The sequence below is a fragment of the Colias eurytheme genome, chromosome 11 (genome assembly GCF_061535395.1).
Source record: "Colias eurytheme isolate Ceu_HAF_F1 chromosome 11, ilColEury1 Martin Lab GWU primary, whole genome shotgun sequence".
NCBI lineage: Eukaryota > Metazoa > Arthropoda > Insecta > Lepidoptera > Pieridae > Colias > Colias eurytheme.
In genome coordinates this window covers 2,954,513-2,981,547 of record NC_142990.1, presented here as the reverse complement: position 1 = coordinate 2,981,547, position 27,035 = coordinate 2,954,513, and the positions used below count along the sequence as shown (strand labels likewise).

Sequence of the window (27,035 nt, the reverse complement as noted above, 5' to 3'; positions counted from 1 at the left end):
CAAAGCTTTCTGCTAACTCTGCCAGTATTTTGGGTTCACTCCCTTGTCGTTATGTTTTATTATAACAATTTATTTATTTATTACAACATGTTTTAATAAAATATAGGGATTTTACGTTTAGTGATAGAGATTAGATTTCAAAGTCGAATTTTCACGGAATTGCATGAAATACGATGAAAAGCTATCGTATATAACCATTGTAGAGCATTTTCCTTTTATATTTATTTCAATAGTAGGAAAAAATGTTTAATTTTATTATTACAATTCCCATTATAATTTAACTTTTATTTCAGCGCCACAATCCACGTGAATATTTTAGACGACAATGACAACTACCCGCAGTTTAGTGAAAAAACGTACACCGTCACTGTGGATGAAGACATCAGTGTTGCTGACAACCCTATTGTTGCTAGAATCAAGTAAGTTTTTTTTAGTAAATTTTATTTATATTGGGCTGGAATATTTTATTCGTAGCATTGTATGAATTACATTTTAAGTGTAAAGTCGTATTATAAAATTACTCTATAAAAATGTATCCTTACAATACATTAATTTATTAATTGTCCATTCACGAATTTTTACATCCACTATTATTCATAAAAGCTAGATTTGGAATCGTTCAATAAACCGCATTCTACATCAAGCAACAAGACCATCAATTTATTCCAAACTGGCTTCATACAAATATATTATTTGCGTCAAGCTTTCATCTAAAACAGATCATAAATTACAGTCTATTCAATAAGCCGTATATTTTTCATAACGATTCCCGTTTCACCCACTTATCTTTGAAAAGAGGTACTTTAATAGAAGTCGCGAATAAAACACAAATAGAAAATTATTTATATTGGAGTCTCCAATAGCAGACGGCGGAACACCCGCGGCGGGTCTGCGAATTTATAACTACAGCGATTCGTTATTTACGGATATTGTATTTCCCTCTAGCTTTAAAGTGAGTTACTTATGTTTGAATGCTACCGATGTTTTTAACATTCAGTTTTCTTGTTCTTTTCAATTCGCTTGGTCTTTTCAATGTAAAATTGGTAGGATGAAGTTCCGCTCTCGTTTACTATTACAACTTATTTAATTAAAGATAGAGATAAGATTAAGTGTTATTTATGGAGACATTTTTGTTTTAAATATGCAAGATTTAAATCCGATTGTAATGAATATAAAAATTGTAAATACCTACCTCCTTTACAAAAGCTCGTATTATATGTATACCTACTAAAATCAAACTATACTACCTACATTATTCGATATCAAAGAAAACTAGCTGATCTAAAGTGTTATTTTTGACGTTAATCCAATAAGTTAACTTTGAAATGAAGTTTCAAAATAAAATTGTATTGCACAATGACAGCTGTCTGAAAATGTTTCCCGAACTATCCAGGAAGCAACGACATTTGTCGCAAAACTTAGGAAATGCTTTGCAATACTTTATTTATACTTGATAGCTTACTGGAATTTAGCTTACAATAACATGTGCAATAGGTAATGCATTTTACGAACTTTTAACCTTGCTCTATATTTTATTCAATTATTACTTACCCATGATCGGAACAACGAAGCCCATAAAGTTTTTTAATTTTAATTCTTTATAGATGAAAAAAAAAGAATGGAAACAAGTCGATCATGAGACGGGTATGTAGGTAATAATTCTAGTACTAACACTAGAATAAGATTTTACTAATACTATATGGGCTATCTGGCCTGAAATAAATGAATTTTATTTATTTATTTCACAGTATTTTGCTATACTATGGCAATACCTGACTGAATCACCTTCAATAATCAAATTTCTTCTATTCTTCAGTTTTACGTACCTATTTTTTTACATAACCTATATTATTTATTTTCAATCCATAGAGCAAAAGACTACGACATAGGCGCGAATGCGGCTATCCGCTATGCCATTATTGGCGGGAACACACAAATGCAGTTCTCTATAGACAGCCTGAGTGGGGATGTGTCGCTTGTCAAACCGCTTGACTATGAACAAGTGAGGAGCTACCGGCTCGTGATAAGGGCTCAAGGTTTGTTGGTTTTTGTATGTATGTATGTTTATGTGGGACGAAATGGTTTGATGTGATTTGATAAATTTGAAGAAATAGAGAAACAAAGTTTTGTATTTTATAACTGTTAGTCTATACAATATAGTCCAGTCTTCAATGTAAAATGTAATATTACTTGAATAAACAGAGCTATCGCATTATGTTGCCTTGCGAACGAAACCACGGGTAGTACGTTAGTATGTAGATATAATAAAAGTTTAAAGCGTCCGCGATTTAAAACTTCTGAAAGGCTCTGAAAGTTAATTAAAAATATTGAATACGAATTTTTATCTATATTAATTGACTTTGATCAAACTCCGAGCTTTATGAACTTATTATCATGATTTTCTCATGAACATTATTCCTTTCAAATTAAGCACTTAACCTATTCAAATTAAACTTTCAAGTTTCATTAATTTAATTAAACAAAACTACCTTAAATAATTAAAATCCACAAGTTTTGAAGTGAAACTTCTTTAGGCGCGTTGAGAGTAAAATTTCAAGATCGCGTCATGCGTCACGTCATGGAGTAAGGCGATTTTGGTATCTTTGAATCTTACCAAAGGAGTTTCACTTCTGACACGTGTGCTCGGCACACGCCCTTTTTATCTCTTCATCTATCTTCAATACTTATTTTGTCAATAAATAAACATAACCACACACACACATATACACGTACGCATATACACACACGCTCTCAATACTTAAAATGGCAATTATTTGTTTAAAATATATATATTTCTTTTTTTGTTGTTTTGTTATGTAATACGATGAAAGAGATTGAGCCTCACAACACAGGGGATTCTAGTGTGGGGTTCAATGCAACATATGTAACAATATTATGTAAAAAAATTTTTTGAAACAAATAAAGAATTTTTTTCATATTGCAGACGGTGGAAGTCCCTCCAGATCGAACACTACACAGCTTCTAGTCAACGTCAAGGATGTGAACGATAACTCGCCGAGATTCTATACTTCGCTGTTCCAAGAGTCAGTTAGCGAGAGTGTGCCTGTTGGTTATAGTATTGTTAGGGTAAGGATAAATAAATAAATAAATAAATAAATAAATATTTCAGGACAATTTTCACACACGGCACGATCTGATCCCATACTAAGCTTTCCCTTGTGTTATGGAAACCAGATGGCTGATAAAAATACATAATACATATACATATAATTTTAAATAAATACTTATATAGATAATTAAATGGTTTAAAATTTATTTTTGGAGATGAATAAATTATGTATTTCTGTTTTTTTTTAATTGTTATACAATAAAATATTAGTTGATAGTTCACTCCTTTTGACGGATCGAATGTAATTGCAGATTTGGCTGCACTATAATAATTTTTTATGAGTTTCATTTTAATAAGTTGGATTTTTTTTACTTGATCATCATATCTAGTATTGACGACACTGTATTCAAGGTGACTTAGACTACAAATCCTTCTAAAAAAGACTCCAAATATTAAAAAAAAACTTTTGAAAATATTAAAAATAAATTAACTTCTCAGGTACAAGCCTACGACGCGGATGAGGGTGTGAACGCCGAACTAACATACAACTTGAGCGATAAGGAATATAACGGCAACACTGAGCTGCCAATCACTATCGACCCGAGATCCGGGTGGGTTTATACCTCGGGGACTTTGGATAGAGAAGTGCAGTCTAAATATCAGCTACAAGTAAGTTAGATACGGGTCTTCTTTCGATTCGAATTATTTCATTCTTTTTATTTATTTGAATGAGATAATCATTTTGATTTTAGAAAATTACTCTTTAAAATTTGCTACATTACCTTTTTTTCTATAAATAATTATTATGTGTGTAATATGTAAACTATTTATGGACTTTCGATGAAGAGCTTTCAGATTTTCTATAAATTTAAATAAATTCTGTAAAATCTAAATCCAATTTACATTACTAAAACAAAATGGTAGGTTCAGCTCAACAACCGAATATAATACAGGATATATCCTTAAAGTTGACTTATCAATAAAAATTATATGAAATAACACGACAAAATCCATTCACTCCACTTTAAACAAAGAAAACTAACAACTCACAGGTAACAGCAACAGACAACGGAACACCACCTCGATCAGCCACAGCATCCGTAGTAGTGGTCGTACAAGATGTGAACGACAATGACCCAGTATTTGCGCCCGCACAGTATGATGTGGAACTGGCTGAAGATGAACCGCCTGGTACTCCAGTGGTTACTGTCACTGCTACTGATGCTGATGAGGATAATCGGTAAGTTGGAATTATAATTATTTAAAAGAAAGGAAAACTAGATTATTGATAGATCAAGCTATAAGTATGGAAAAATAAGAGAATAACTAGTGTCAGAATATAGTAGATAGGTAGTAGGTACTCCTAAGTATTGATGTGAATTTCGATTGTTGATATAAACACTATAAAAAAGAAGTGATCAAGTTGTGAATATATTATGGAAAGTGAATTATTATTTTAAGAAACAGTGTATAATTCATTCATTTGAATTATGAATTGAACAGTGTTCAAAAGTAGTCATTTAAAGGCTACCTAGTTCAAACGACTATTTACCTAAAAACATTTATAATTATAGATTTAAACTAAGTTAAATTTTATCAGGTTACATTACGAGATAACAGGCGGCAATACGCGCGGTCGTTTCTCCATAACATCACAAAATGGCCGCGGTCTGATCACAGTGGCTCAACCACTTGACTTCAAACAGGAACGACGATATGTCCTTACAGTCACTGCTACTGATTCTGGAGGAAGATCTGATACAGCCATGGTTCATATTAATATAACTGATGCTAATAACTACGCGCCTGTTTTTGAAAACGCTCCGTATACCGCTTCGGTAAGTTGGAAAGAACCGTTAATTTGTTGTAGATAGCATAATGTTCCCAAATTAAATAAATAACGAGTTTATAATATTTTAAGTATTATATATTTTCATTTTCATTTCCAATAGTATTGATTTTATTACTAGCGTAACTATTTAACACTTTTGGTCCCAGCTAAGACCCTTGAAGAACACCCAAACCTGACTAATATAAAAACTTAGGAATTTATTATTAATAATCACGTAAATTAATTAATTTTCCAGGTGTTTGAAGATGCTCCAGTAGGTACAACAGTTCTTGTAGTGTCAGCAACAGATAGTGATGTGGGAGTAAATGCCCAAATAATATATACATTAACTTCAGAAATATCGAACGAAGCTGTAGCGCATCATGAACAGGAATTCCTTATAAATCCACAAACTGGTGCTATTACTACTAATAAATTGCTGGATCGAGAGACTATGAGTGGTGAGTAGATTGATAAAAGCAAAATTAAAATAGTACCTGGCGAATGTGCTGTACTTTCCTTAAAGTAATAACTTGTGAACCACATTTGAGCAAATACCTAAAGATATTTTTATTTATTTTTATTTATCGGTGACAATATACGCGGCGAAAGCTTTTAAATGACTTTCCAAACCCCAAAAATACGTAAATTGTGTACTCAAAATAAAAAATTTATTTCTTTACACTACATGTAAGTATAAAGTCAGTACTGGATTAAATTTAAAGAATCCGTAAGATTCGAGACTGAATTTTCTTTCCGGAGCATTTCTACAAAATGATTACGTATTGTACGTGCATTCAAAGCACGTATCTTTAAACACAAAGGCCCGGTCCATATAAAGATGTTTTATCGTTCGATCTCAACTCACACTTGGTTGGAATGCGTTTATCGCTGAAATTGGATCGAATAAAAGTCAATTCATACATTTCATCCTTAAATCTATATTTTATAGATTCTTACTATTTCAAATGTTACCAAATTTTTGTTAACATGTTTGCACTTTTTTGCACTTTAAGATATACATGAAAAAATAATCGATAGTATTTTCTAGTATTTGATTTTACGCGCGTATTATACATTTAGAAATTAAAGACTTTTTAACGGATTTTATACGCGATCTCAGTCTCCCCGTGACCACGCTCGCTCTAAAGTGTTCGAAACGTCGGGAAAATAATATAATGAATAAATCGCGTTTAAAATCATTTAAAAAGTCTTTAATTTCTAAAATAATCGATTTCTAAATCAAAATCGGATTTCCAGGGTATTTACTAACAGTAACAGCAAGAGATGGTGGAGTACCAGCATTATCTGATACTACTGATGTAGAAATATCTGTTGTTGATGTTAATGACAATGAGCCTGTGTTTAAACAACAGCTGTATACAGCCACTATAATGGAGGATGCTTTAGTTGGTATGTTACTATTTATTCATGTATTAACTCTATGTTTTCGGAGTTAACGTTACTGGTAGACTGACTGATTTAATAAACTTTATTGTATTTATGTGTTCTTTTTCCATATTTTGCTATAATAAAATAAGTTTGTGTATTTCCTCTAAACAAGTGTTTATTTTAATGTGAACATGTTCATTGACAATTTATTGTGTCATTTTTATAACATTTTGTTATAATTTCTTTGCGGTACTTCAATTTATTCCTACTTAATGCAATTTTCATCATAGGATGATACAATCAAGCCAAATTAATAATATTCTTTTACTTTACCAGGTACTTCAGTAACTCAAGTGGCCGCAACAGACGCGGACGTAGGTCTCAACGGTCGAGTGCACTATGAACTAGATCCAAAAGATCGGGAAGAAGGATCGTTTGTTATAGATCCAGCGTCTGGAGTTATTAGAACCAATAAGGCATTGGATCGCGAATCAGTAGCGACGTATGATTTGAAAGCGCTGGCTGTTGATGGAGGTTCACCTCCGCAGAGTTCTACTGTAAGTTTAAAATCTAGAGAATCTACATAATTGATTATTAATATTTCAGAACATTTCCAATTCCTCATTCTGAAGAGGATAGTGTAGGGATTAAAAATATCTACCATAATCTACCACATCTATAACTCAATATTAACGTATTTTGTTAAATGTTGTTTTTTAAGCCTTTTCCTAAAACGAAAAATTTTACAACTGTTAAATTTTTTTGCAAATTTATTTTGCTCTGACCAAAAACTACCAACAAAAGTTATCATTTCTAGAATAATGCCTAACTTCACTTAGTCTCACTCTTCCTACATCATTTATTATCGTTGTTTATTATCCTACCAACATTTCAATCTGAATTATATTCACAGGTAATAGTGCACATAAAAATCGAGGACATAAACGATTCTCCGCCAGTATTTTCAAGCGATTGTCTCACATTTTACATCCCAGAGAACAGTCCGATCGGCACCACAGTGGGAGAGATATATGCTAATGATCCGGATGAAGGGGCTAATGCTGTGGTGCATTATTCTATTAAAGGTAAGATTTCTTAAATTGGTCAACTCTTTTGCGTTATTTCATAAACCTCATTGTCACAGTGGTCACTGGATAGACCTTATTCAAAAGACCTTATTGTCATAGTAGTCATTGGTCATCACTGGTAAATTAAAAGATACTTGTTTATAGCGTCAAATTTTTAAGGTGTTAGTCATATTATATTTCTGTGCAGTCTCCTGATCGGTAATAATTTCTAAATAGTAGATATTGCAAGTTATATTTTCATTAAAAACACAATTTTACTGGCATTATTAGCATTGTTTGATTTAACATCTTTATGGCGTTACCTTCTGTGGGATATAGTTAAATGCACCTAAAAATCTAGATATCAGTAATAATGAATGCTTATCACACTGGCTAAATTTAATTATATTTTTTCTCATAGGTGGAGACGATTCAAACAGTTTCTCCCTTGAAACCCGCCAAGGTTCAGACAAAGCAGAACTCGTAACAATGGTAGACCTGGACTATGAAAGTCCTCGTAAGAAATACGAACTCGTGATTCGAGCAGCAAGTCCGCCATTGTGGAATGACGTCAGAATAGAAATACTGGTCACAGATGTGAATGATAATGCGCCAATGATGAAGGATTTCCAAGTGATCTTCAATAATTATAAGGATTGCTTTCCTGTGGGACCGTTTGGACGAGTGCCTGCTTATGATGCTGATGTTTCGGATAAGGTTTGTGAAAATTATATCGTACTGTACTGGACTGTATAGATTCTTTAATGGAATAATTCAATAGTTTTTATTCTGGATTGTGTTATTTGAGAAAGAATTACGAAATATAGGTGTGATGGTAGAAAAGTATTGGATCATTAATAATATAAAATTAATGCAGATCATAAACTTGAAACCAAACTTGATCAATTTCTTAACAATTTTATTCCTATTTTCAGCTCCAATATCGCATAGTATCAGGAAATAACGCGAATCTGGTTCTATTGAACGAAACGTCCGGTTCGATGACGCTCTCACCGCAGCTGAATACTAATGTACAGAAATTGGCTACTATGGAAATCTCGGTCACAGGTAAAAACCGCAATGTTATTTTTATTTCGAATTAAAATAATAATAAAATAAAATCCCCTTGCATAATTATAGCAAAATAAAAGTAGGTAAGTAGTTAGTACATTAAATTTCCTCAGTATTATCCCAAAATTATCAACCATTATATTTTGATCTATCATGATCGTAGTCTAAATTTTGCATACGATACAATTATCACACAACATTGATAATAATTTGAGTGAACAGGTACCTTCTAGGGAAGCGCGTACCATCTTAGACTAACTCTCAGCTTGACATCAGGCGAGATTGTGGCCAAGTGCTTCCCTATTCTAAAAAAAATATTAATATTAAAACAAAAAACATTTGTTATTGAAAATATTAAAAGTGAAATATGCTAAGACACAACATGATTATTTGCCACCTGATCGAGTTTCACACCTCACACCTATCAAATCTCCCAAATTAAAATAAAAACATTTTAACCTAATTTCAGATGGTGTAAACGAAGTAAAAGCAATGATGCAACTGCTAGTCCGACTCATAACAGAGGACATGTTGTTTAACTCCATCACAGTGCGTTTAAACGATATGACAGCTGAAAGATTCCTGTCTCCACTACTGGGCTTCTTTATAGATGGACTTGCGGCTATTATACCGTGCCCTAAAGAGAATATCTATATATTTAGCATACAGGTAGGTTTACAATAGATTTAATGGTGTAAGTATTAGTTTAAGGATTATTGTCAGAAGTTTTATTTACATCCACAATTAGAAATTCCAGTAAATTTGCTATTTTATTTAAATTGGTTTACTTCAAAGTCTTTCCCATTTTACACAGAAAGGTTTCTTTGATCTTCTGTGATCATCGATCATTAATTAATGTATAATAATTTTACGGGTTTCGTTTCTACAGCATAAGTGTGTGCGAATTTATCAGTTTAATAAATTACACTATAAACACATCATACACAATCAGTAACAAAAAATGTCCACCAGAGTATTGGTGCATTGTAATTCCCACTCTATTTTAATTTAATAAGGTTGGATTTACTTTATCTGTTATATTTACTCCCACAGGACGACACAGACGTATCGGGCAATATTCTGAACGTATCGTTCTCAGCGCGTCGTAGTGCGGGTGAATCTGAGAAAGATCCCTTCTACTCGCCCACGCACTTGCGCGAGCGAGTGTACTTGCACCGCACTACGCTCGCTAGACTTGCTACTGTACAGGTTTGTATTTATTTATTACATTTATTTCAGATGACAAAAATACAGACCTATAGAATTTATTTGACCACCTCCTGGGTACAGTGGTTGACGCGTGAGCGTAACACCGATGGGTCCTGGGTTCGATTCCCAGTGGAGACGAAGAAAAAAAAATGTCTCGGTCTGGTAGGACACAGAAGGCTAATCACCTACTTGTCCTTAAAGAAAATCGATCAGTGAAACAGATGTATAATGCATCTGCCCCTTACCCCACTAGAGGACATGGGACTTCACTTTTTATAGAATTTATATTAGTATTCTTCTAAATTTAACTCTCTATGCAATGTATTTAATTTTCAGTGTAACCGGAAATAGACTGCAATCATATCCTAATATCAAAATTATAAATGTACAGGTACTTCCATTCGATGACAACGTATGTGTCCACGAACCATGCCTCAACTTCCAAGAGTGTCTCACTGTACTTAAGTTTGGAAACGCTTCCGGCTTTATCAACAGCGATTCAGTTTTATTCAGACCTATTTATCCTGTGACTACATTCACTTGTCAGTGTCCTAAAGGATTTACAGGTAAGCGTCTCTACTTTCACATTTTATAGAGTCCAATATTTCTTTGAATAAAAATGATCTCTTATTGTGCCAAAATATCTGATAATAAGAAATGTAATATTCAGAATTAGGTACATTTTATTCTTAAAAATATATTAATTTTGTTTAGGTTCCCGGGAACACTACATGTGTGACACCGAAGTAGATCTATGCTATTCATCTCCATGCGTGAACAACGGGACTTGTATCAGACGGGAGGGGGGCTATACTTGCGTATGCCCTGCTGGATTTACAGGTTTGTTACTGCTATAAATACTTCTTATAACTCAGTCAATTGTATTCCTAAAGCTTTATCAATATAATCATGCTAATTCATTGTTCTAATTCTAATGTCAAGCCATCAATATTATCACTATTGTTTATATCTGGAGTAATGTTTTTTAAACATCAATGCCATTTATTCCCTTCACTAAAGCTTCACTATTACTATTCATTTCACTACTTTTATTTATGTCAATAACTTGAATTATTCTTTTACCAATATCATTATCATCAGCGATGTTATTATCATCAATGGCATTACCATTACCAATACAATAAAAATGTTGTGTTGTTTTATGAAACCACGGTAAAAGTGAAACTGTTCGAACGGTTCCGAACACTGCTTTGTGTAGCGCATGTCGCGTGACGGTCGGCTGCCGAGTAGGTATACCTACTCGGCATCCGCGATACACGCGACATGCGCTACACAGACCAAAAAGTTTGAGACGATGTAATAAAAGTTTCACTTTAACAATTATACACATCCCCAGGCGAGAACTGCGAGACAATACTAACGAAGGCCACTTGCGATCTCAACGATGGGTCACTTTGCCGTAGCGGGTCACAATGTGTGGCGCGGCGTGAAGGCGGTATCTTATGCCAGGGCTGCTCTATAGATGAGCTTTATACTACGCCCATGTGTGAGCTCAGTGCTAGGAGCTTCCCACCCACTTCGTTTTTGACGTTCCCAGGCATTAAGAAACGGCATCGGTTTCATTTGAAGTTGAGGTGAGTAGATAAAGAAGATGGGTCGCTATGTCGTAGTGGGTCGCAGTGCATAGCACATCGCGATTGGGCATCATAAGTTTACTTCAGTTATGTAAGCTGACGTTCATGTGAAGTTAATTTTTTACATAATAGACTACAAGAAATCAGTTTTTTTGTCGTTAGTGCCGGTAATTAGTTTTTTACACTTTATATTAGCTTCACCTGTATGTTTGTTTGTTTGTAACCGACTTCTTTGGGCGCGATTTTGACCCACTTTAAACGGCCAGATTTCGTTCAAACTTTGTAGATTTATTGAGGACCGATGACAATACACTAATTTGATAAAATTTTCTATTTTTTAGTTCGGTTTTCTATAAAAAGCGTGTTTTTTTAGATTTATCATGTTTTATTAAACTATTATTATTTTAATAAACTATGTGTCTTACAACTTAATGAAACACGTACTTAGATACATTATATTTTATCCTGAAAAATAAAAATCATCACAATTCACCATATTACATCACACATAACCTTTCAGATTCGCAACCCAATCCACGTCCGGTCTCCTCCTGTACAACGGGCGATACAACGAGCGGCACGACTTCATCGCGCTAGAAGTGGTATCGAGTGTGGGTCGCGGGGGAACCGGGCTGCGGTTCAGCTTCGCGTTAGGGGGAGCAAGGGCAGAGGTTACTGTGGAGGGGAACGTGGCTGATGGAGAATGGCATAGCGTACAAGTGGATTATTATAACCGGGTGAGTGTCTGGTTAAGACAGATTAAAGAATTTAGCCAATAAATGAAATGTGTTATTATGGTCAATGAATCAGAATGAGTAGCACTGTGCAAGTTGTTACGAATAACGAATTTCATTTAATTTCGGATAACAAGTTCGGTCTTATTAATCCATCAGTCCTCGGAATCACAGACACAATAGAAAATCTATTGTGTCGCGCCCCGATCGGGCCTTACGGTGGTCAATGGGTTAAAGGTGTAAATATAGAAGAAGGTAAACGGCGTAATGTACAAGGAACCATTTATTATACAGTAAACCAGTTGGCAACGCAGTTTAATGTATTGAATAAGATAATAATTTATTGAGCTAAATTAAAATGTTTTATTTGTTTACAGACAGCAACAATGATCCTAGATGATTGTGATAAAGCGTTATCATTGGCTGGAGCAGCGGAATTTGGTGTCAAGTATGCATGCGCAAATTTTACTAGAAAATTATTGCCACCTCGCTGCGATATTCCTACCGAAACTTGCCACAGGTAAAGATTTTCTACATATACATATAAAATTTTTATTGAAGTGAAACTTCTTTAGGCGCGTTGAGAGTAAAATTACAAGGTCGAGTCATGGCAAGTCACGTCATGGAGTAAGGCGACGATTTTGGTATCTTTGAATTTTGCCAAAGAAGTTTCAATTCTGACACGTGTGTTCGGCATACACGCTCTTTTAATATTAAAGTTTTACTACACTTAACCTTTTCCTAATTTGACAATAAACCATTAAAAATTCTATAATGACCCAAGTCACAGACATTGGCATAGAAAATAAACTGTGCAGTGCTATCCACAGGTTCCTGGACCTCACCGGCCCGCTACAGATCGGCGGCTTGCCGAACATACCGTCCAGTTTCCAAGTCAAGAATAAGGATTTTATTGGATGCATCTCAGATCTATATATTGACCACAAGTTTATCGATCTGAACAGGTAAATAATTTTCTGAACTGTTTTGAATGGAAAAATTTCATAATTCTTAGCTTTGAGACATCCCCCTTTTGATGTATTATTGCACGATTTGTAAATATTGTAAAGATGCAGTAGGAGTAAATAGCTGATTGAAGTAAATATGTTCATCCTGTTTGTGTAAAAGGGTGTATATTTTATTCCTAAATAATAAAAATAAATAAGCAAACGTTCAAAAAAATTTTAATTGCAAATTCCTGTAAGATGCTACTCGCTAAACCTGCACCAATATATGACGTGTAGCGTATTCGTAGCGTGTGAAGTTTTCTAAGTGCGATTCAGAACAATGTGTTACACTATTTTACGTTCGTAGCTACGTAGCAGACAACGGCACGGTAGCGGGCTGCCCGCAGAAGCGCTCGCAGTGCAGCAGCGCGCCGTGCTACAACGGCGCCGCGTGCCGCGACCTGTGGGACACGTTCCTGTGCGACTGTGCTGAGGGCTACACGGGCAAGGACTGCGCCGAGTGTGAGTATGAATGAATGAATGAATGAAAAATACTTTATTGCACACTTAATACAGGATTATAAACTAAGAGCCATACAAGTAATAACATGTACAGAGGGCGGTCTTATCGCTGTAAGCGATATGAGTATGGTTAGTATACAATGGCACGGTAGTAGTGCCCGCAGAAGCGCTTGCAGTCACTAACTAACAAAACTGAGCTTTTTTTGTAAGGTTGAGAAGTTCAAAATTGATCACTTTCATTGAACTTCCCAGGCAATTTGAACATGATTTTTTTAACGTTTACTGTCCAAACATTCGGAGAACTATATTTTTTTGGTTATTAATTCAGCCAGCGTTCTGAAATAAAAAATTCAATACTTATAGAAATAAGTATTGAATATCTATTTCAGAAAAGATATTTTCTCATACTCATTTCTATGAATATCTATGAGCAAACTTCCCAAACACTTTAGTACTTTAAATTTCGACATCATTCAAACCCCCTCTCCCCAACAGCCACCGCACCACCCTGGCGGTTCAGCGGCGACGGTTCCCTATCGTTCAACCCGCTGCTCCGCCCGATACAACTGCCGTGGCTCAACGCGCTGTCCGTGCGCACGCGGCAACGAGACGCCTTCCTTATGTCCGTGCAAGTTGGACAGAACAGCTCCGTGCTGCTCACTGTGAGTATTACAGGATACTAATATTTGGGAAGGATAATAAGAAAACATAATGGAATACAATGATTGCACAGTGATCTGAAAAATGTTCAGATTGTCGAAATAAAAGACTTCTCGAGTATAACGAAGATATGAAGATTGAGTAGGTACGGAGTACAAAGACAGGACATTTAAATATTCTGTACTCAGACTTATGGATCAAAATCTATCCTGATCATAATGTCAGTTAAATATTCACCTATGAAAAATGGATTACATGCTTAATAGTTCATATTCAAGATGTTTTTTCCATTCAACACTGCTCTAAATTATTTCCTTGTTTTAGCTAAAATCCGGACTTCTCCACTACGCCTACAATGGAGAAACCATGTTCCTACCATCCACAACATTAGCTGATGGCGAATGGCATCGCATAGAAATCAAATGGCTCGGAACTGATATATCAGTTACCATCGACTATGGACTTAGAAACGCGTTGCTACCGATGCTGGCCAATAAGATACAAGGACAGTATATTGGCAAAATACTCATCGGTGGACCAGATACTACATCCGGGATTCTGTCATCGGATGTGGGATATTTTGAAGGATGCATTCAGGTAATATATTTCAACATACCAAAAACTGGTAAAATTCAAAAATTCATTAAACATTATAGAAACTTTTAGACCATATCTCAAAAATTATAGCATACTCAATACTCATATTTGCCAATTATACTCAAACCTATGTCAGAACTATCGCTAGGTTCTTGCTAAGTTACAACTATGTTATCTTTAGTGACTATAAAGTTTTTAACTTTTTAGGATGTTCGTGTGGGCACAGCGCAGTCATTGCTGAATAGACCAACAGTGAGAGAAAATGTCAGAGACGGTTGTCAATCTAGATCCGATTGCATGCTGTCTATATGTCCACCTTATGTAAGTATTGAATACTACTTACCTACTACGAATCTTCTTCCTTCTCATCTTCTCTTATCATCAGCATCTCGATAGTTAACTTTTATCAAATAATCTTTGATTTCATGCATCATTTTCAATGTTTATGTTTTTTCCACATTTAGGTTAGGGAAAAAGTCGCACGCATTATAGTACTTCCGCATATTACATTTTGGTTAAAAAATACTCTTTCTCTTATTAAAATTAACCCTTCATCTTAAAATATTGCGAAGCAATACTGCATCCGGCTCGAAGGACCAGAATGTACGGGCTATTCGTACTTGTGAATAGTTAATTAATATTACATGAATAATAATATAATAAACGGAAACTATAATAACTATCTAATAAGTGAGTCATGCGCGGTGCTCTTAATGACCGTCGGCGATGAACTGATTTAATATAATTGTAAAATATAAAATGTTGGAAATAATTTGGGTCATATCGAATGCAAGCTCAGCGCCTTGATGTACTCTGTACGTGCTTCCACATGCCTTAATCCATCAGGCCCCGGAATCACAGACACAATAGAAAATCGCGACACAATAAAAAAATTTATTGTGTCGCGGTCGGATCTGGCCTCTCGGTGGTTGAGAGGTTAATCTGGGAAATCAATATGTTTGTTTCACAAGTTCCGTTATAAACAATTTTCCAGAGCAAATGCATATCCACATGGGACAGCACAGAATGCGAGTGCGAGCGCGGTCGCGTGGGCCCGCAGTGCGTCGCCGCGTGCGAGCTGCAACCGTGCGGGGAACATGCGACATGTGTGCCTGATGACTCGCCAAGTGGGTACATGTGTAGCTGCCACGTGGGGTATACTATGAGCGGTGAGTGGTGTATATATGGGAAGTAAATGTTTGGGTTGTATTGTGTGGTGATGTTGTTATTTGAATGAGTTTGTTTTTAAAGTGAAACTTTTTTTAGTAAAATTTAATAAATAGAAAAATTTCAAGGTCGCGTCCCAGTAAGGCGATGATTTTGGTATCTTTGAATCCTGCCAAAGAAGTTTCACTTCTGACACGTGTGCTAGGCACACACGCGCTTTTTTGTAAAAATATATTTTGTATTCAGGTTTTTTTCTAAATTTGTGACTGTGTTTTAAAATAAAAGGTCAATGTTATTTCAATTGGCACTTTTTCATTTCTTTTACATTATTTTTCAATTTATTTGTGTATTTCAACAGAGGGGGAATGTATAGAGGAGCGCACGCAAGCGCAGTGCCCGGGCGGGTGGTGGGGCGCGCGTACTTGCGGCCCGTGCGACTGCGATGCGGCACGCGGCCTGCACCCCTATTGCGCGCAGGACACCGGCCTCTGTCACTGCAAGGTATATACTATACTAGCAGCTGGCAAACGGTGCAGTACTCAAGATACAGTATACTGTTTATAGGTCACTGTGAACTTGATACTGCATACATGATACAATGTATTGAAAATCTCTATATATAAAAATGAATCCCTATTTCCCTTGGTCACAGCATCACGCGTGAACGGCTGGACTGATTTCGATAATTCTTACTTTCATTTGTTCGTTATTGTCAGGGGAAGGATCTTATGAAAGAAAAACTCAAGAATAAAAAAAGTGTAAAAAAAGGCGATAACATTACGGGCATAATAGTCACGGGTGTGAGAATTTGCACGAAGACAGGACAACGTCTGTCGGGTCAGCTAGTTATTTATAAAAACAAAAAATTTATTTGTGAAAACTATCCAACTTAAAATCTCTTTTATTTCTCAAACATTCATCTCTAAAATATCTTTTTATCCTTTAGGACAACCACTACCGTCCCGAAGGCTCGAGCTCGTGCATCCCGTGCCAGTGCTACGCAGCGGGCTCGGCGAACAGCTCGTGCGGCGCGCGCGGGCAGTGCGCGTGCCGGCGTGGGGTCATCGGCCGCGCGTGCGACTCGTGCGATAATGTGTATGCGGAGGTCACGCCCAATGCGGGCTGTATGGGTGAGTGTCTATAGTCCCCGCTACCGCCAGAAAGCTCCAGGATTAGACGTCACGGCAAATGCAGTGCCTCACGCCTCACGGTGTGGCGCATGAGTGTGTAGCAAACTAATTATTTGTTAGAATTAGAAAAAAAATAATTCATCTTAAATCGCTTGTTAATCCAACTTTACAAATAAATTAAAAAGAGTTTTAGATGACACTTATTTATTACTTATTGTAATCTATTGCAATTATTTGATTGTCATTGACTGGTATTCTGGTATTCATAAAAATAATGTCATTTTAAAATATCATCTAAACGAGTCGTGGGTTACTCGTTTAGATGAATCGTTATAAGATTGCATTAATAATAATCTCATAATCTTATTGCAGTTGTGTATGATGGATGCCCAAAATCTTTTGCGGCTGGAGTATGGTGGCCACGAACTAAATTTGGGATAGAAGCTATCACCGACTGCCCTCCAGGTAATTTATTCTGAATTTTAAAACCATTTTTGAATAAATTTCAATATGTTAGTACTTGATTAATATTAATTTCTCATTGATATAGGATCAAGTGGAAAAGCAACACGAATGTGCGATGAAAGCCAAGTAATACCATGGCAAGAACCAGATACGTTTAATTGTACAACATCCACGTTCTATCAGTTACGAAAACAGGTTAGTTATTTTAACTCCCCTTTTCACATTTATTAAGACTTGAACGAACTTCATTACCATTTCAAATACTTATTTCAGCTGCACAAAATAGAAACAGGTGAATTAACAATGAACACATTTGTCGGAGTACGTCTAGCAGAAGATTTATCTAGTGCGTGTGCGAACACAGAACGCTTATATGGTGCAGATATTCTAGTCACTGAGGGGATACTACTAGAACTGATACAGTATGAACTGCGACAAGCTGGATTGAACCTTACGCACAGTCAGGATAAGGACTATGTTCGGGTGAGTCTTTTTTATAGATATTTCCATCTACTGGATAACTTGCCCATGATGTGTCATGTGTGTAAACACAGAGCACTTATATATGCGAACACTGAACATACAAAAAAATCAAACATGTTCACTCCGTGTATGAATACGGTAAACGGTGCTGATATCTTTTAAACAGAGAGGTGATATATTAAATACACTACTACAGGGCATTGACAAAGTCCAATCCAGGTTTTTTTGCCATTTGAGCTTTCACAACTTATATTATTTAAACATAGATGTAAGGAATAAATAAATAAATTACTACCAACATTCTTATCAATTATTCCAATTAAAATCTTAATCCATTATTCATTCGCCCACACAGAATATAATAACATCATCGAACACGATCCTAAACTCGCAATACCAAAGAGAATGGCGCCGCATCAGTGAGCTAACTGGTCGCGGCTCAGAACATTTGATGCAACAGTTTGATAAGTACATCTCAGTACTTGCTGAGAGTCAGCACGATACGTATACTAATCCGTTTGAAATCGTTACTAGTGATATGGGTAAGTGTTTCTAACTAAAATAACCTAACTAAAATAGAGCATTATCTGTTTGGCTAATTGTGAACTTTTTTACCCTAAACCCTGAATAAAATTGTTCTGCAGCGATGTTTCATGTTTGTTGAAAATTAGCTTTGAAAGCACCTTTAAATATTTTTTTTTATCATCTCTCATAGGAAAAAAATGTTCATGAATATTTTGCTATACTGTTTTTCTAATGTAAATGACTAGATTCTATAACTATTGATATCTTCCAGTAATCGGCGTGGATATAGTAACAGCGGAATCCATATATGGCTTCGAGCCAACCCAACTAAGCCGTTTCAATATCGACTCATACACAACAGAGAGAGTAGTTCTACCTGACACATCATCCTTCATACACTCTCCCATACAAACAACTGGATATTATGGAATTAATAAATCCAAAAGCAAGAAACCATCCAGTCCCACCGTTTCGTTCCCAAAGTATAATAATTACGTGAAGAGTAAGAATAAGTTCGATAAGTATTCGAGAGTTCTGCTGCCTTTGGATTTGATTGGGATAAATAATGTTCAAGGTAAGACTATTGAAAATATTTACACGGAAGTTATTTGTGAGACGTGTCATATCTTGCTCAGTATGGTATTATCCTATCAGCATTATCAGTGAACTCTTATCTTACCTATGTCAGATTTAATACGATAGTATCGAATTCTATATGCATGATAAAACTTTCAAGATTATATTTTAAAAGAAATTTAACTATACCAATTATAGTCCTTTTCATTTAAGATGATTCCTGTGACACTTCATCGTGTTCCGAATTACGTATTTTATGTTTAAAAAGTCAAAATAATTTTAGTGCATAATATTTTTATTTAACGGCGGCATTATTACCAAAAATATAAAAATGAAACATCTTAAGCTTATAAATCAAAAACAGTATTGTTTAGTTTAATATAATGAAAAATAAAATAAAATAACACAAAAATATAATACCTACGCAATTCGTGTACATGAAATGGATCGTTGAAAAATCATAGAGTTGGAAAATCATATAATCGGCGCCCATCTTGTGATCGTTTGTCAATCGAGTCAATCGTCTGTACGAGTACGTCAGCCTTGCCTTTACGTGGTATTCTGTTATTTTTACTAATTGTTATTGTTGACTTTTTGTTGCTGTTGTTTGCTAAGTTTCCTTAGTTAATTGTTGGCGAAATGCCGAAAAAACTAATTTTGGTACTTTATTCAAATCGATTTCATTTCCATATAGAATCTTATCGATTATCGGAAACAATTGATACGATTTCAGTAACCGACATCTCTACACGTGTCAATAATCGATGTGTCACAGAAATCATCTTAGGTGGAAAGGACTATAATGACTTCATCCGCATTAACCTCTCACATCACAAATACCATTTTTTTCAATAAGCAGTAAGTGGCTATGATAAAAAATACAATTGTCAATATTTCCACAGATAATGTAGAGACAATGTACGAATCCCGCGCAGTATTTTCCTACCTCCAATACTCGAGGAACACATCACAGTTAATGCCGTTACGTATGGACGAATCAGTCAGTAGACGTTGGGGAGTTAATATCACCATAGGATCTCCTATTCTACAAGTTTCCTTGTTTGTACCTGAATACGTTTGGATCAAAGAGTCCAAAGAAATAGAGGATACTTCTGATAATAATATAGAGGATATGGATGGTAAGATTTTTAGTTTTAAAGCTATTTTTAAAGTGAAACTTTTATTACATCGTCTCAAACTTTTTGGTCTGTGTAGCGCATGTCACGTGACGGTCGAACCGTACGATAATTATCGTACAAATACGATAATTTTGTGCCTAAGTTTCACTTTTACCGTGGTTTCAGAAAACCACACAACATTTTTTTGAAGTGATAACGTCTTTAAAATCGTTTTAGTCGGGTGACATGTTCAGAAACTTGTGTCACACCAAAACCTCACGAGCGCGATCGCAGGTATAACGAGAGAGAGACGGACCGATCTCCCGTCTCATCTAGAGCGCTGCCACTGCATTATGTTATCACGTAAACATCTCGATCGTAAACCTACTTTACAAACAACCAATTTCTACTAAGTTTTTATAAAACAAATAGTCCTTTCGTGCAAGTTAATCTACAAACATTTTTTTTTCTTTCACACAGGAATAACATATGTCAACAAAGGTCATCCACATCCCACCCAAGTTAACAATCATAATAGCAATAGCAACAAAAATCCTTGGGGATCTACTGATGAAAATAGCAATCAAGACAACCACGGCCCAGTAGTTATTCAACCAGCTTTCAAAAAACAAGACAAATCGTCCTACACAGACGATAATTTGCAAGAAAACGAATCCACATTTATGGCAGAGAAACTAGAAAGTCAGCCCCAAGCAATGGCGTTAACTATGGATCAAAATGATGTTAAAAACAAAGATAGCAATATAACCAAAGATACTGATAAAAAGTTAGTGTATAAAAGTTTGAATGGAATAAGACTGAAGAAGCCAATAAGATTGCAAATGTGGTTAGATATAAATAGAGAAACGTTTGGCTCGAGAACGAATCCGCAATGTGTTCATTGGTCAACTTTAAGAGGGTAAGGATTCTTATACAAAAAATAATAGGCATTTTAAAAGTATAAAGTTCTACTTTAAATATTTTTATTTTCAGGACGGGTGAATGGTCTCGTGTTGGATGTCACACAGAGATAGACTACAACTGGTCTCCATATTCTAATGAACCGCTTCTTATCAACTGTACATGCAACCACCTTTCTACCTTTGCTGTTTTGGTCGACGAAGTTGATATAGAGGTATGTTTCGGCGATTTAATTTTAGTATGGGAACCTATAAATAACAATTTATTTTATGTAATATGTCCTGCTATGTTTTATTAATCAATTTCATTATTTTCCAGTTCATTCCAGAACCATCTCTTCTAGAATCAGTGACGTCATACACAGGGTTTAGCATATCGCTTCCACTACTGCTTTGCACGTGGGCGGCGTTGTCGCTTATGCGCGGCGGTGCGGCAACAGTGTCCAACTCTATACATAAACATTTGATATTCTGCGTGTTCATGGCGGAGTTGTTGTACCTTATAGCGCTGAAAGCAAGGAATACTTTGGTTCAGAATGAGGTGAGATTGTATTTTATGAACAAGTTTATGAAAGTTAACTTTTAAGTCTTTAAATTCTTTATTGCACACAAAAATACAAGATTACAAAATAAGAGTGATACAAGTTATAAAATGTACAGAGGGCGGTCTTATCGCTGTAAGCGATTTCTGCCAGACAACCCAAAAAAACATAAGGAATACATATTTTATGGTGGTGGTGCATTACATTTAGGTTACATATTATGTTTTAAAATTGAATAAAATGAATTAATTAATGCATAAATAAATATAAATAATTATGCTGTTTCTCAACACTATGGGGCTATACACCTTACAATTACCAACAACTTTTTCCATCCGCAGTTCCTCTGCAAAGTGACAGCTATGTCGCTCCACTACTGGTGGGTGTCGGCGCTGGGCTGGGCCGCGTGCGACGCGTGGCAGGTGCGGCGGCTGGTGCGCGAGGTGCGCGACGTGAACCACGGCCCGCTGGCCCCGCACCTCGCGGTCGCGTACGCCGCGCCGGCCGTCGCGCTGGCGCTCGCTGCGGCGCATCATCAGCACCAGTATGGGAACGCGCTCTTGTGAGTACCATGGAAATGATGATTTGGACGTTTGTTTAAATTCGTTTCGTTCATAGAATGGTGGAAATATATGTCAGTAAAGGTTCAAAATAAATAAAGCATAGAAAACAAACAGCATGAGCTTATTATTATTATTATTTATTAGTTGTTCAAAATTTATACCTTCTTGAAATCATTCAAAAAAAAATATTTTTTAAACTCCGCTACTGTAATGAACTGACATTTCAGAAATTATTTAAAGCCGATTTTTCAATCCTTGGTTAAAACTTATTCATTGAATAACGTATTAAACCACCATTTCAAAAATGTATTCTAATTACATACCTGTATTTGACTGCCATAAAACCAAAAATATAAAATTCTAAAAATATTTTATACCTTTAAAAATAAGTTGCATAATTAATATCTCATACGCAGTTGCTGGGTGAGCTGTCACGAGGCAGTAGTATGGTGGGTGGTAGTACCGGCGGGCGCGTACGCGCTGGCCGCCGTCGTACTGCTTGCGGGTGCCACGCGTGCTGCCTTCACTGTACGGGACCATGTTATTGGCTTCGGGAATCTAAGGTGAGAAACAACTATTAAATTTTCCCTTTGTTTGTAGTTGAATTGCTATTATTGTTATTATTTAACTCAATCCTTTATTTAAATTTAATATTGATGTTGAAATTAATACAAATTTAAAAAAAAAAATTGACGTGATAACGTTTTTAAAATCGTTTTAGTCGGGTGACATGTTCAGAAACTTGTATCACACCAAAGCCTCACGAGCGCGATCGCAGGTATAACGAGAGAGAGACGGACCGATCTCCCGTCTCATCTCGAGTGCTGCCACCAATAAGACGTTATCACGTAAACATCTCGATCGTAAACCTACTTTACAAACAACCAATTTTTTAACTATTAAACAACCCATTAAACTGTATTAAATATGATAGCGTCATAAATTATTATAACTTAATTTCCCACAGAATGTTACTCGCGGTGAGCATAATCTGCCTGCCTCTCCTGTGCGGCGCGTGGGCAAGTGCGCTGATCCTGGGCAGCGAGGCGGGCGGGCGGCGCGCGGCGCTGAGCTCGCTGCTGGCGGCCGCCGTCGCGCTGCACGCCGCGGCCGCCGCGCTCGGGTACATCGCGTTCAACGTGCGCGTGCGGGACAACCTCAAGCGGTGAGTGTGTGACGTCACTCGTCTCTCCGCAGCGCGCTTAGTTAAGTGGCAAGTGAGTGAGTGACGTCACTCGCCATGACCGAGACAAGAGCTTGTTGCGCTTTGCTCGTCTCCGTGGTGAGTGTGAGTGACGCACTCGCAGTGAGCGTCTGCGTGCCGTTGTAAGCGTGACGTAAGCGTATGTGCTCATTTGGAACAGCGAGACATAATAAAAAACTTACATCGTTTCTCCTAACACGAAGCAATTACTTTTGTGCATTACTGTAATGTTAATGCAAAATTTAACTTAATACTTTTCAACAGGTCGGTATTAAGATGTCTTGGAAAGAAAGTTCCGCTTGCTGATACTTCAGTTATTATCAGTACCAGTGCACAGAATTTATCACATACGAACCGGTAAGCACTATATTTTCATTTTACAAATTACTTTCTTAAGAAAAAATACTTAACAACCACTGTTCTTTTTAACTTATTATTTTGTTCCTATTTATTTGCCTTGTTATATTTTGTACAATTTAATACTTTAAACACACCCCGTTTTTTGAAATCGGTTTAAAAAAATTGTTTTTTCTCTATCAGGTCTTCACTGGCATACCACAGTGGTACGGAAGCACGACAACTCCGTAACATCGGTATTTCAGCATCTTCTACAACGTCTCGATCAACTACAAAGACTAGTTCCAGCCCTTACAGGTGAGTGAAAGTGATAGACATACACACTACTGTTAAGCTTTTATGGTCTGAAATGTAAATTCTTTTTTACACACACACACATTCTCTGTTAATTCAGGTCAGAACTTAGCTCAGTAATAAAACGAATAAACGATAATTTACGATATCACAGATTCCTTTAATATTTTGTATGATTTATGTTCAGTAGAAGCGATGGCCAACTGCGCCATACAAGCACGTCGACTTCAAACTACAACACTAGCGCCAGTGACATGCCGGCTTACTTGAGAGGATTTGATTCATCTCTGCATCATAGCAAGAGGAAAGATGGTATGCAAATGAAATTAATTCAATTCAATTCGATTGACATATGGCTTTATTCTAGCAGTTTTAAAAATATTTGGTCCTTCGAGTAACTTTTATTTTCATTTCTTATCTTACAGCAAATGTGTGATTGTAAAACTTACCTAAAAAAACTTTTCAAACAGAAACTCGAAACATTTATTTATAATATTAGAATTCTTCTAGAAGCAGTATCACCAGTTACAAACAGCAGTTTCTACAGAGAAGAAACGGAAAAAAATTCCGCAGTTGCTCTTTTAAAATCATTTCAATTTAAAGTTTTAACTTTTTTATTGATATTTCCGATAGTTATAGCTTAGATTTAGAAGATTTTTTGACGTGACAACGTCTTATAATTCGATAGATCCGGTTGCACGTACAAAAAAACATGACTCATGCGGCGTTACCTCGCTCTGAGGCGTTCCATGTAGGGCTTGAAGTACAAGCGAGAGCGCGGAACGAGCGATAAAGAAGCACAATCGGACGTTGTCACGTTCAATTATCGTCAGTAAACCGACTTTACAGACAACCAAATTTTTTTTCTCATTTTATTTGTTCTCATTTTATCCATTTTTCCTTTAGAAAATCGTCGCCGTCGCAAAGACGCTGAACCCACGTCCCACGGCACAGAGAACACGGACAGCGACAGCGAGGCGAGCGCGCGGAGCCTCGAGCTCGCGTCCAGCCACTCGTCGGATGATGACGAGACCAGTACTAGGCGGTCTTCCCACCCGCCCTCTGCTACACGTTAGTTTATTAAATAAATAAAATTCATTTATTTCAGGCCACATAGCCCATATAGTATTAGTAAAATCTTATCCTATTATATTATTTATTATAAATTTTAACGGTTTTTTCATTTATTTTTTTCAAAAAATTAAAAGAAATCTTTTTTTCTAGAAAATATTGTCTATGGATGTGTAATAATTAAGTGATTTGTGTTGTTAAGAGTTGTTTGTAATTTGTAATTTCAAAAATCCTTACAAATTGCAATCGATTTTTATGTACGTATTTTGTCTCTTACATATGTATAATAATTAATTTCCACACCAGGAGAGCGTGGCAGTAGTGCAGGCAACAGCTTCCTGCCCAACATCACGGAGGGCGCGCCGCTGGGAACGCCGTCACGGTGGCCACAACATATGAGAGAAGGTATACAATGTCATAATTCGTACACAACTTCATACAAGATAGCTGTCCAATTTCGTATATTGTAGAAAAAATACAACAAGAGTTACGTTTGTGCAGTTGTGTGCTTGAACTTTATTCATATCGAAATTTTAAAACAAAATCTATCGTTATCTACTTTGCCATATTTCCAATGAATATTTTGCTTGGTTCGTTCAAACGTACATATCATTTAACACCTATACCACACATAATGACATATTATTCATCACTTAGGCGAGTTACCACACATAATGACATATTATTCATCACTTAGGCGAGTCCCGTGACACCCACAACCCACACGAGTCCCGCGAGTGGTCGGACTCGCGCTCTCCAGTAGCCCTACCCGACCCCGACCTCACGTCCGACGTGTTCCTGCGCTCACGGCTCAAGCCCTCCATACTAGAGAACGTGCACGATACGTACGTGGCGAGTGTGGACGCGTCGAGACTGCCGCTAGATAATAGGTATGTAGCACAACTCGCACGAGTCCCGTAACACACAACTCGAGCAACTTACACGAGTCCCGTAACACACAACTCGAGCAACTTACACGAGTCCCACAACTCGCACGAGTCCCGTGAGTCAACTCGAGCAACTTACACGAGTCCCACAACTTGCAGGAGACCCGTGAGTGCACAACTCGCACGAGTACCGCAAGTCCCGCGACTGGTACTTAATAACATGCACTAGCTAGCGCGGATGCGTTACGTCTACTATATACTAATCTTAAGTATAGGTACTTTTGTAAAGAAAAAAGATGAATATTTTCTTTTAAGCTCTCTAAAACCGATCCGAACCAATTATTACTACAAGTTTTTCATTACAATTTTGGATGTTTTAATTTGATTTAACTTTAAAGTTATTTAATGCTCTACAAAAGACCAAGGTATGGAAAGAACATACGCATTAATACTGTAACCACCTGTAACGTTTCGCGTTAAAGTACCTAAAATATTGTAATGGCATTATCTTAACAACAAACTATTTTACCAAAAACTTTCTCCTCAGATACGGCATGATGGAAGACGAGCTAATGTACGGAGTGCTCCCTAGCGAAACTGACAAACAGACTCCCTACGATCCTTCTTACCCTCTGTCGCCCAATCTGTACCGACTCCCATACGGCTCCAAGACCTACCTTTCGTCTAGAACATCAGACTATGGGTACAGCCCTACCAAATACTTGAACACAGACGTATACGGCTCCCGCGACGGAACTCATGAAGGATACGCAAGGGAGCACGAAGGATATCCAAGGGATTTCAGGGATTCAGGAATAGCGACAATGCTTAAGAACGATTATCAAAGGAAAATGGAGTATGGGGAGTACGCGGATAGAATGTCTGACGGGTCGGAAAAACACCACCCGCATGATAAATATCACTTCCCGTATACTGGTAAGTTTTTCGGTTAGCCAGTTATCTAGTTATAAGTAGGCAAATTAAAAAAATATTGAAATATTGTAATATACATATGTATTATGTAAGCTGTAGTCAATA

General features: G+C 36.4%; 1 protein-coding gene across 1 annotated transcript in view; it reads left to right on the top strand.

The window, feature by feature from the left end:
* The window catches only part of stan (Protocadherin-like wing polarity protein stan), a 128,468-nt gene that overhangs the window by 99,103 nt on the left and 2,330 nt on the right, over window positions 1–27,035 (top strand). The window contains exons 7-52 of the mRNA XM_090107265.1: window positions 294–419; window positions 1,870–2,036; window positions 2,945–3,087; window positions 3,569–3,739; window positions 4,123–4,310; window positions 4,671–4,908; window positions 5,158–5,362; window positions 6,162–6,314; window positions 6,630–6,850; window positions 7,207–7,378; window positions 7,782–8,077; window positions 8,296–8,428; window positions 8,901–9,100; window positions 9,485–9,640; window positions 10,032–10,206; window positions 10,355–10,480; window positions 10,998–11,235; window positions 11,756–11,972; window positions 12,347–12,489; window positions 12,800–12,934; window positions 13,284–13,438; window positions 13,934–14,100; window positions 14,423–14,695; window positions 14,903–15,016; window positions 15,690–15,864; window positions 16,221–16,363; window positions 16,809–16,992; window positions 17,365–17,457; window positions 17,543–17,652; window positions 17,731–17,940; window positions 18,296–18,482; window positions 18,737–19,039; window positions 19,944–20,180; window positions 20,640–21,078; window positions 21,153–21,294; window positions 21,399–21,620; window positions 21,963–22,183; window positions 22,601–22,747; window positions 23,152–23,349; window positions 23,653–23,745; window positions 23,929–24,042; window positions 24,227–24,351; window positions 24,946–25,110; window positions 25,417–25,515; window positions 25,808–26,000; window positions 26,545–26,933. Of these exons, the coding sequence (XP_089963391.1) occupies window positions 294–419; window positions 1,870–2,036; window positions 2,945–3,087; window positions 3,569–3,739; window positions 4,123–4,310; window positions 4,671–4,908; window positions 5,158–5,362; window positions 6,162–6,314; window positions 6,630–6,850; window positions 7,207–7,378; window positions 7,782–8,077; window positions 8,296–8,428; window positions 8,901–9,100; window positions 9,485–9,640; window positions 10,032–10,206; window positions 10,355–10,480; window positions 10,998–11,235; window positions 11,756–11,972; window positions 12,347–12,489; window positions 12,800–12,934; window positions 13,284–13,438; window positions 13,934–14,100; window positions 14,423–14,695; window positions 14,903–15,016; window positions 15,690–15,864; window positions 16,221–16,363; window positions 16,809–16,992; window positions 17,365–17,457; window positions 17,543–17,652; window positions 17,731–17,940; window positions 18,296–18,482; window positions 18,737–19,039; window positions 19,944–20,180; window positions 20,640–21,078; window positions 21,153–21,294; window positions 21,399–21,620; window positions 21,963–22,183; window positions 22,601–22,747; window positions 23,152–23,349; window positions 23,653–23,745; window positions 23,929–24,042; window positions 24,227–24,351; window positions 24,946–25,110; window positions 25,417–25,515; window positions 25,808–26,000; window positions 26,545–26,933 (8,501 nt within the window). The remainder of the gene's footprint in view (window positions 1–293; window positions 420–1,869; window positions 2,037–2,944; window positions 3,088–3,568; window positions 3,740–4,122; window positions 4,311–4,670; window positions 4,909–5,157; window positions 5,363–6,161; window positions 6,315–6,629; window positions 6,851–7,206; window positions 7,379–7,781; window positions 8,078–8,295; window positions 8,429–8,900; window positions 9,101–9,484; window positions 9,641–10,031; window positions 10,207–10,354; window positions 10,481–10,997; window positions 11,236–11,755; window positions 11,973–12,346; window positions 12,490–12,799; window positions 12,935–13,283; window positions 13,439–13,933; window positions 14,101–14,422; window positions 14,696–14,902; window positions 15,017–15,689; window positions 15,865–16,220; window positions 16,364–16,808; window positions 16,993–17,364; window positions 17,458–17,542; window positions 17,653–17,730; window positions 17,941–18,295; window positions 18,483–18,736; window positions 19,040–19,943; window positions 20,181–20,639; window positions 21,079–21,152; window positions 21,295–21,398; window positions 21,621–21,962; window positions 22,184–22,600; window positions 22,748–23,151; window positions 23,350–23,652; window positions 23,746–23,928; window positions 24,043–24,226; window positions 24,352–24,945; window positions 25,111–25,416; window positions 25,516–25,807; window positions 26,001–26,544; window positions 26,934–27,035) is intronic.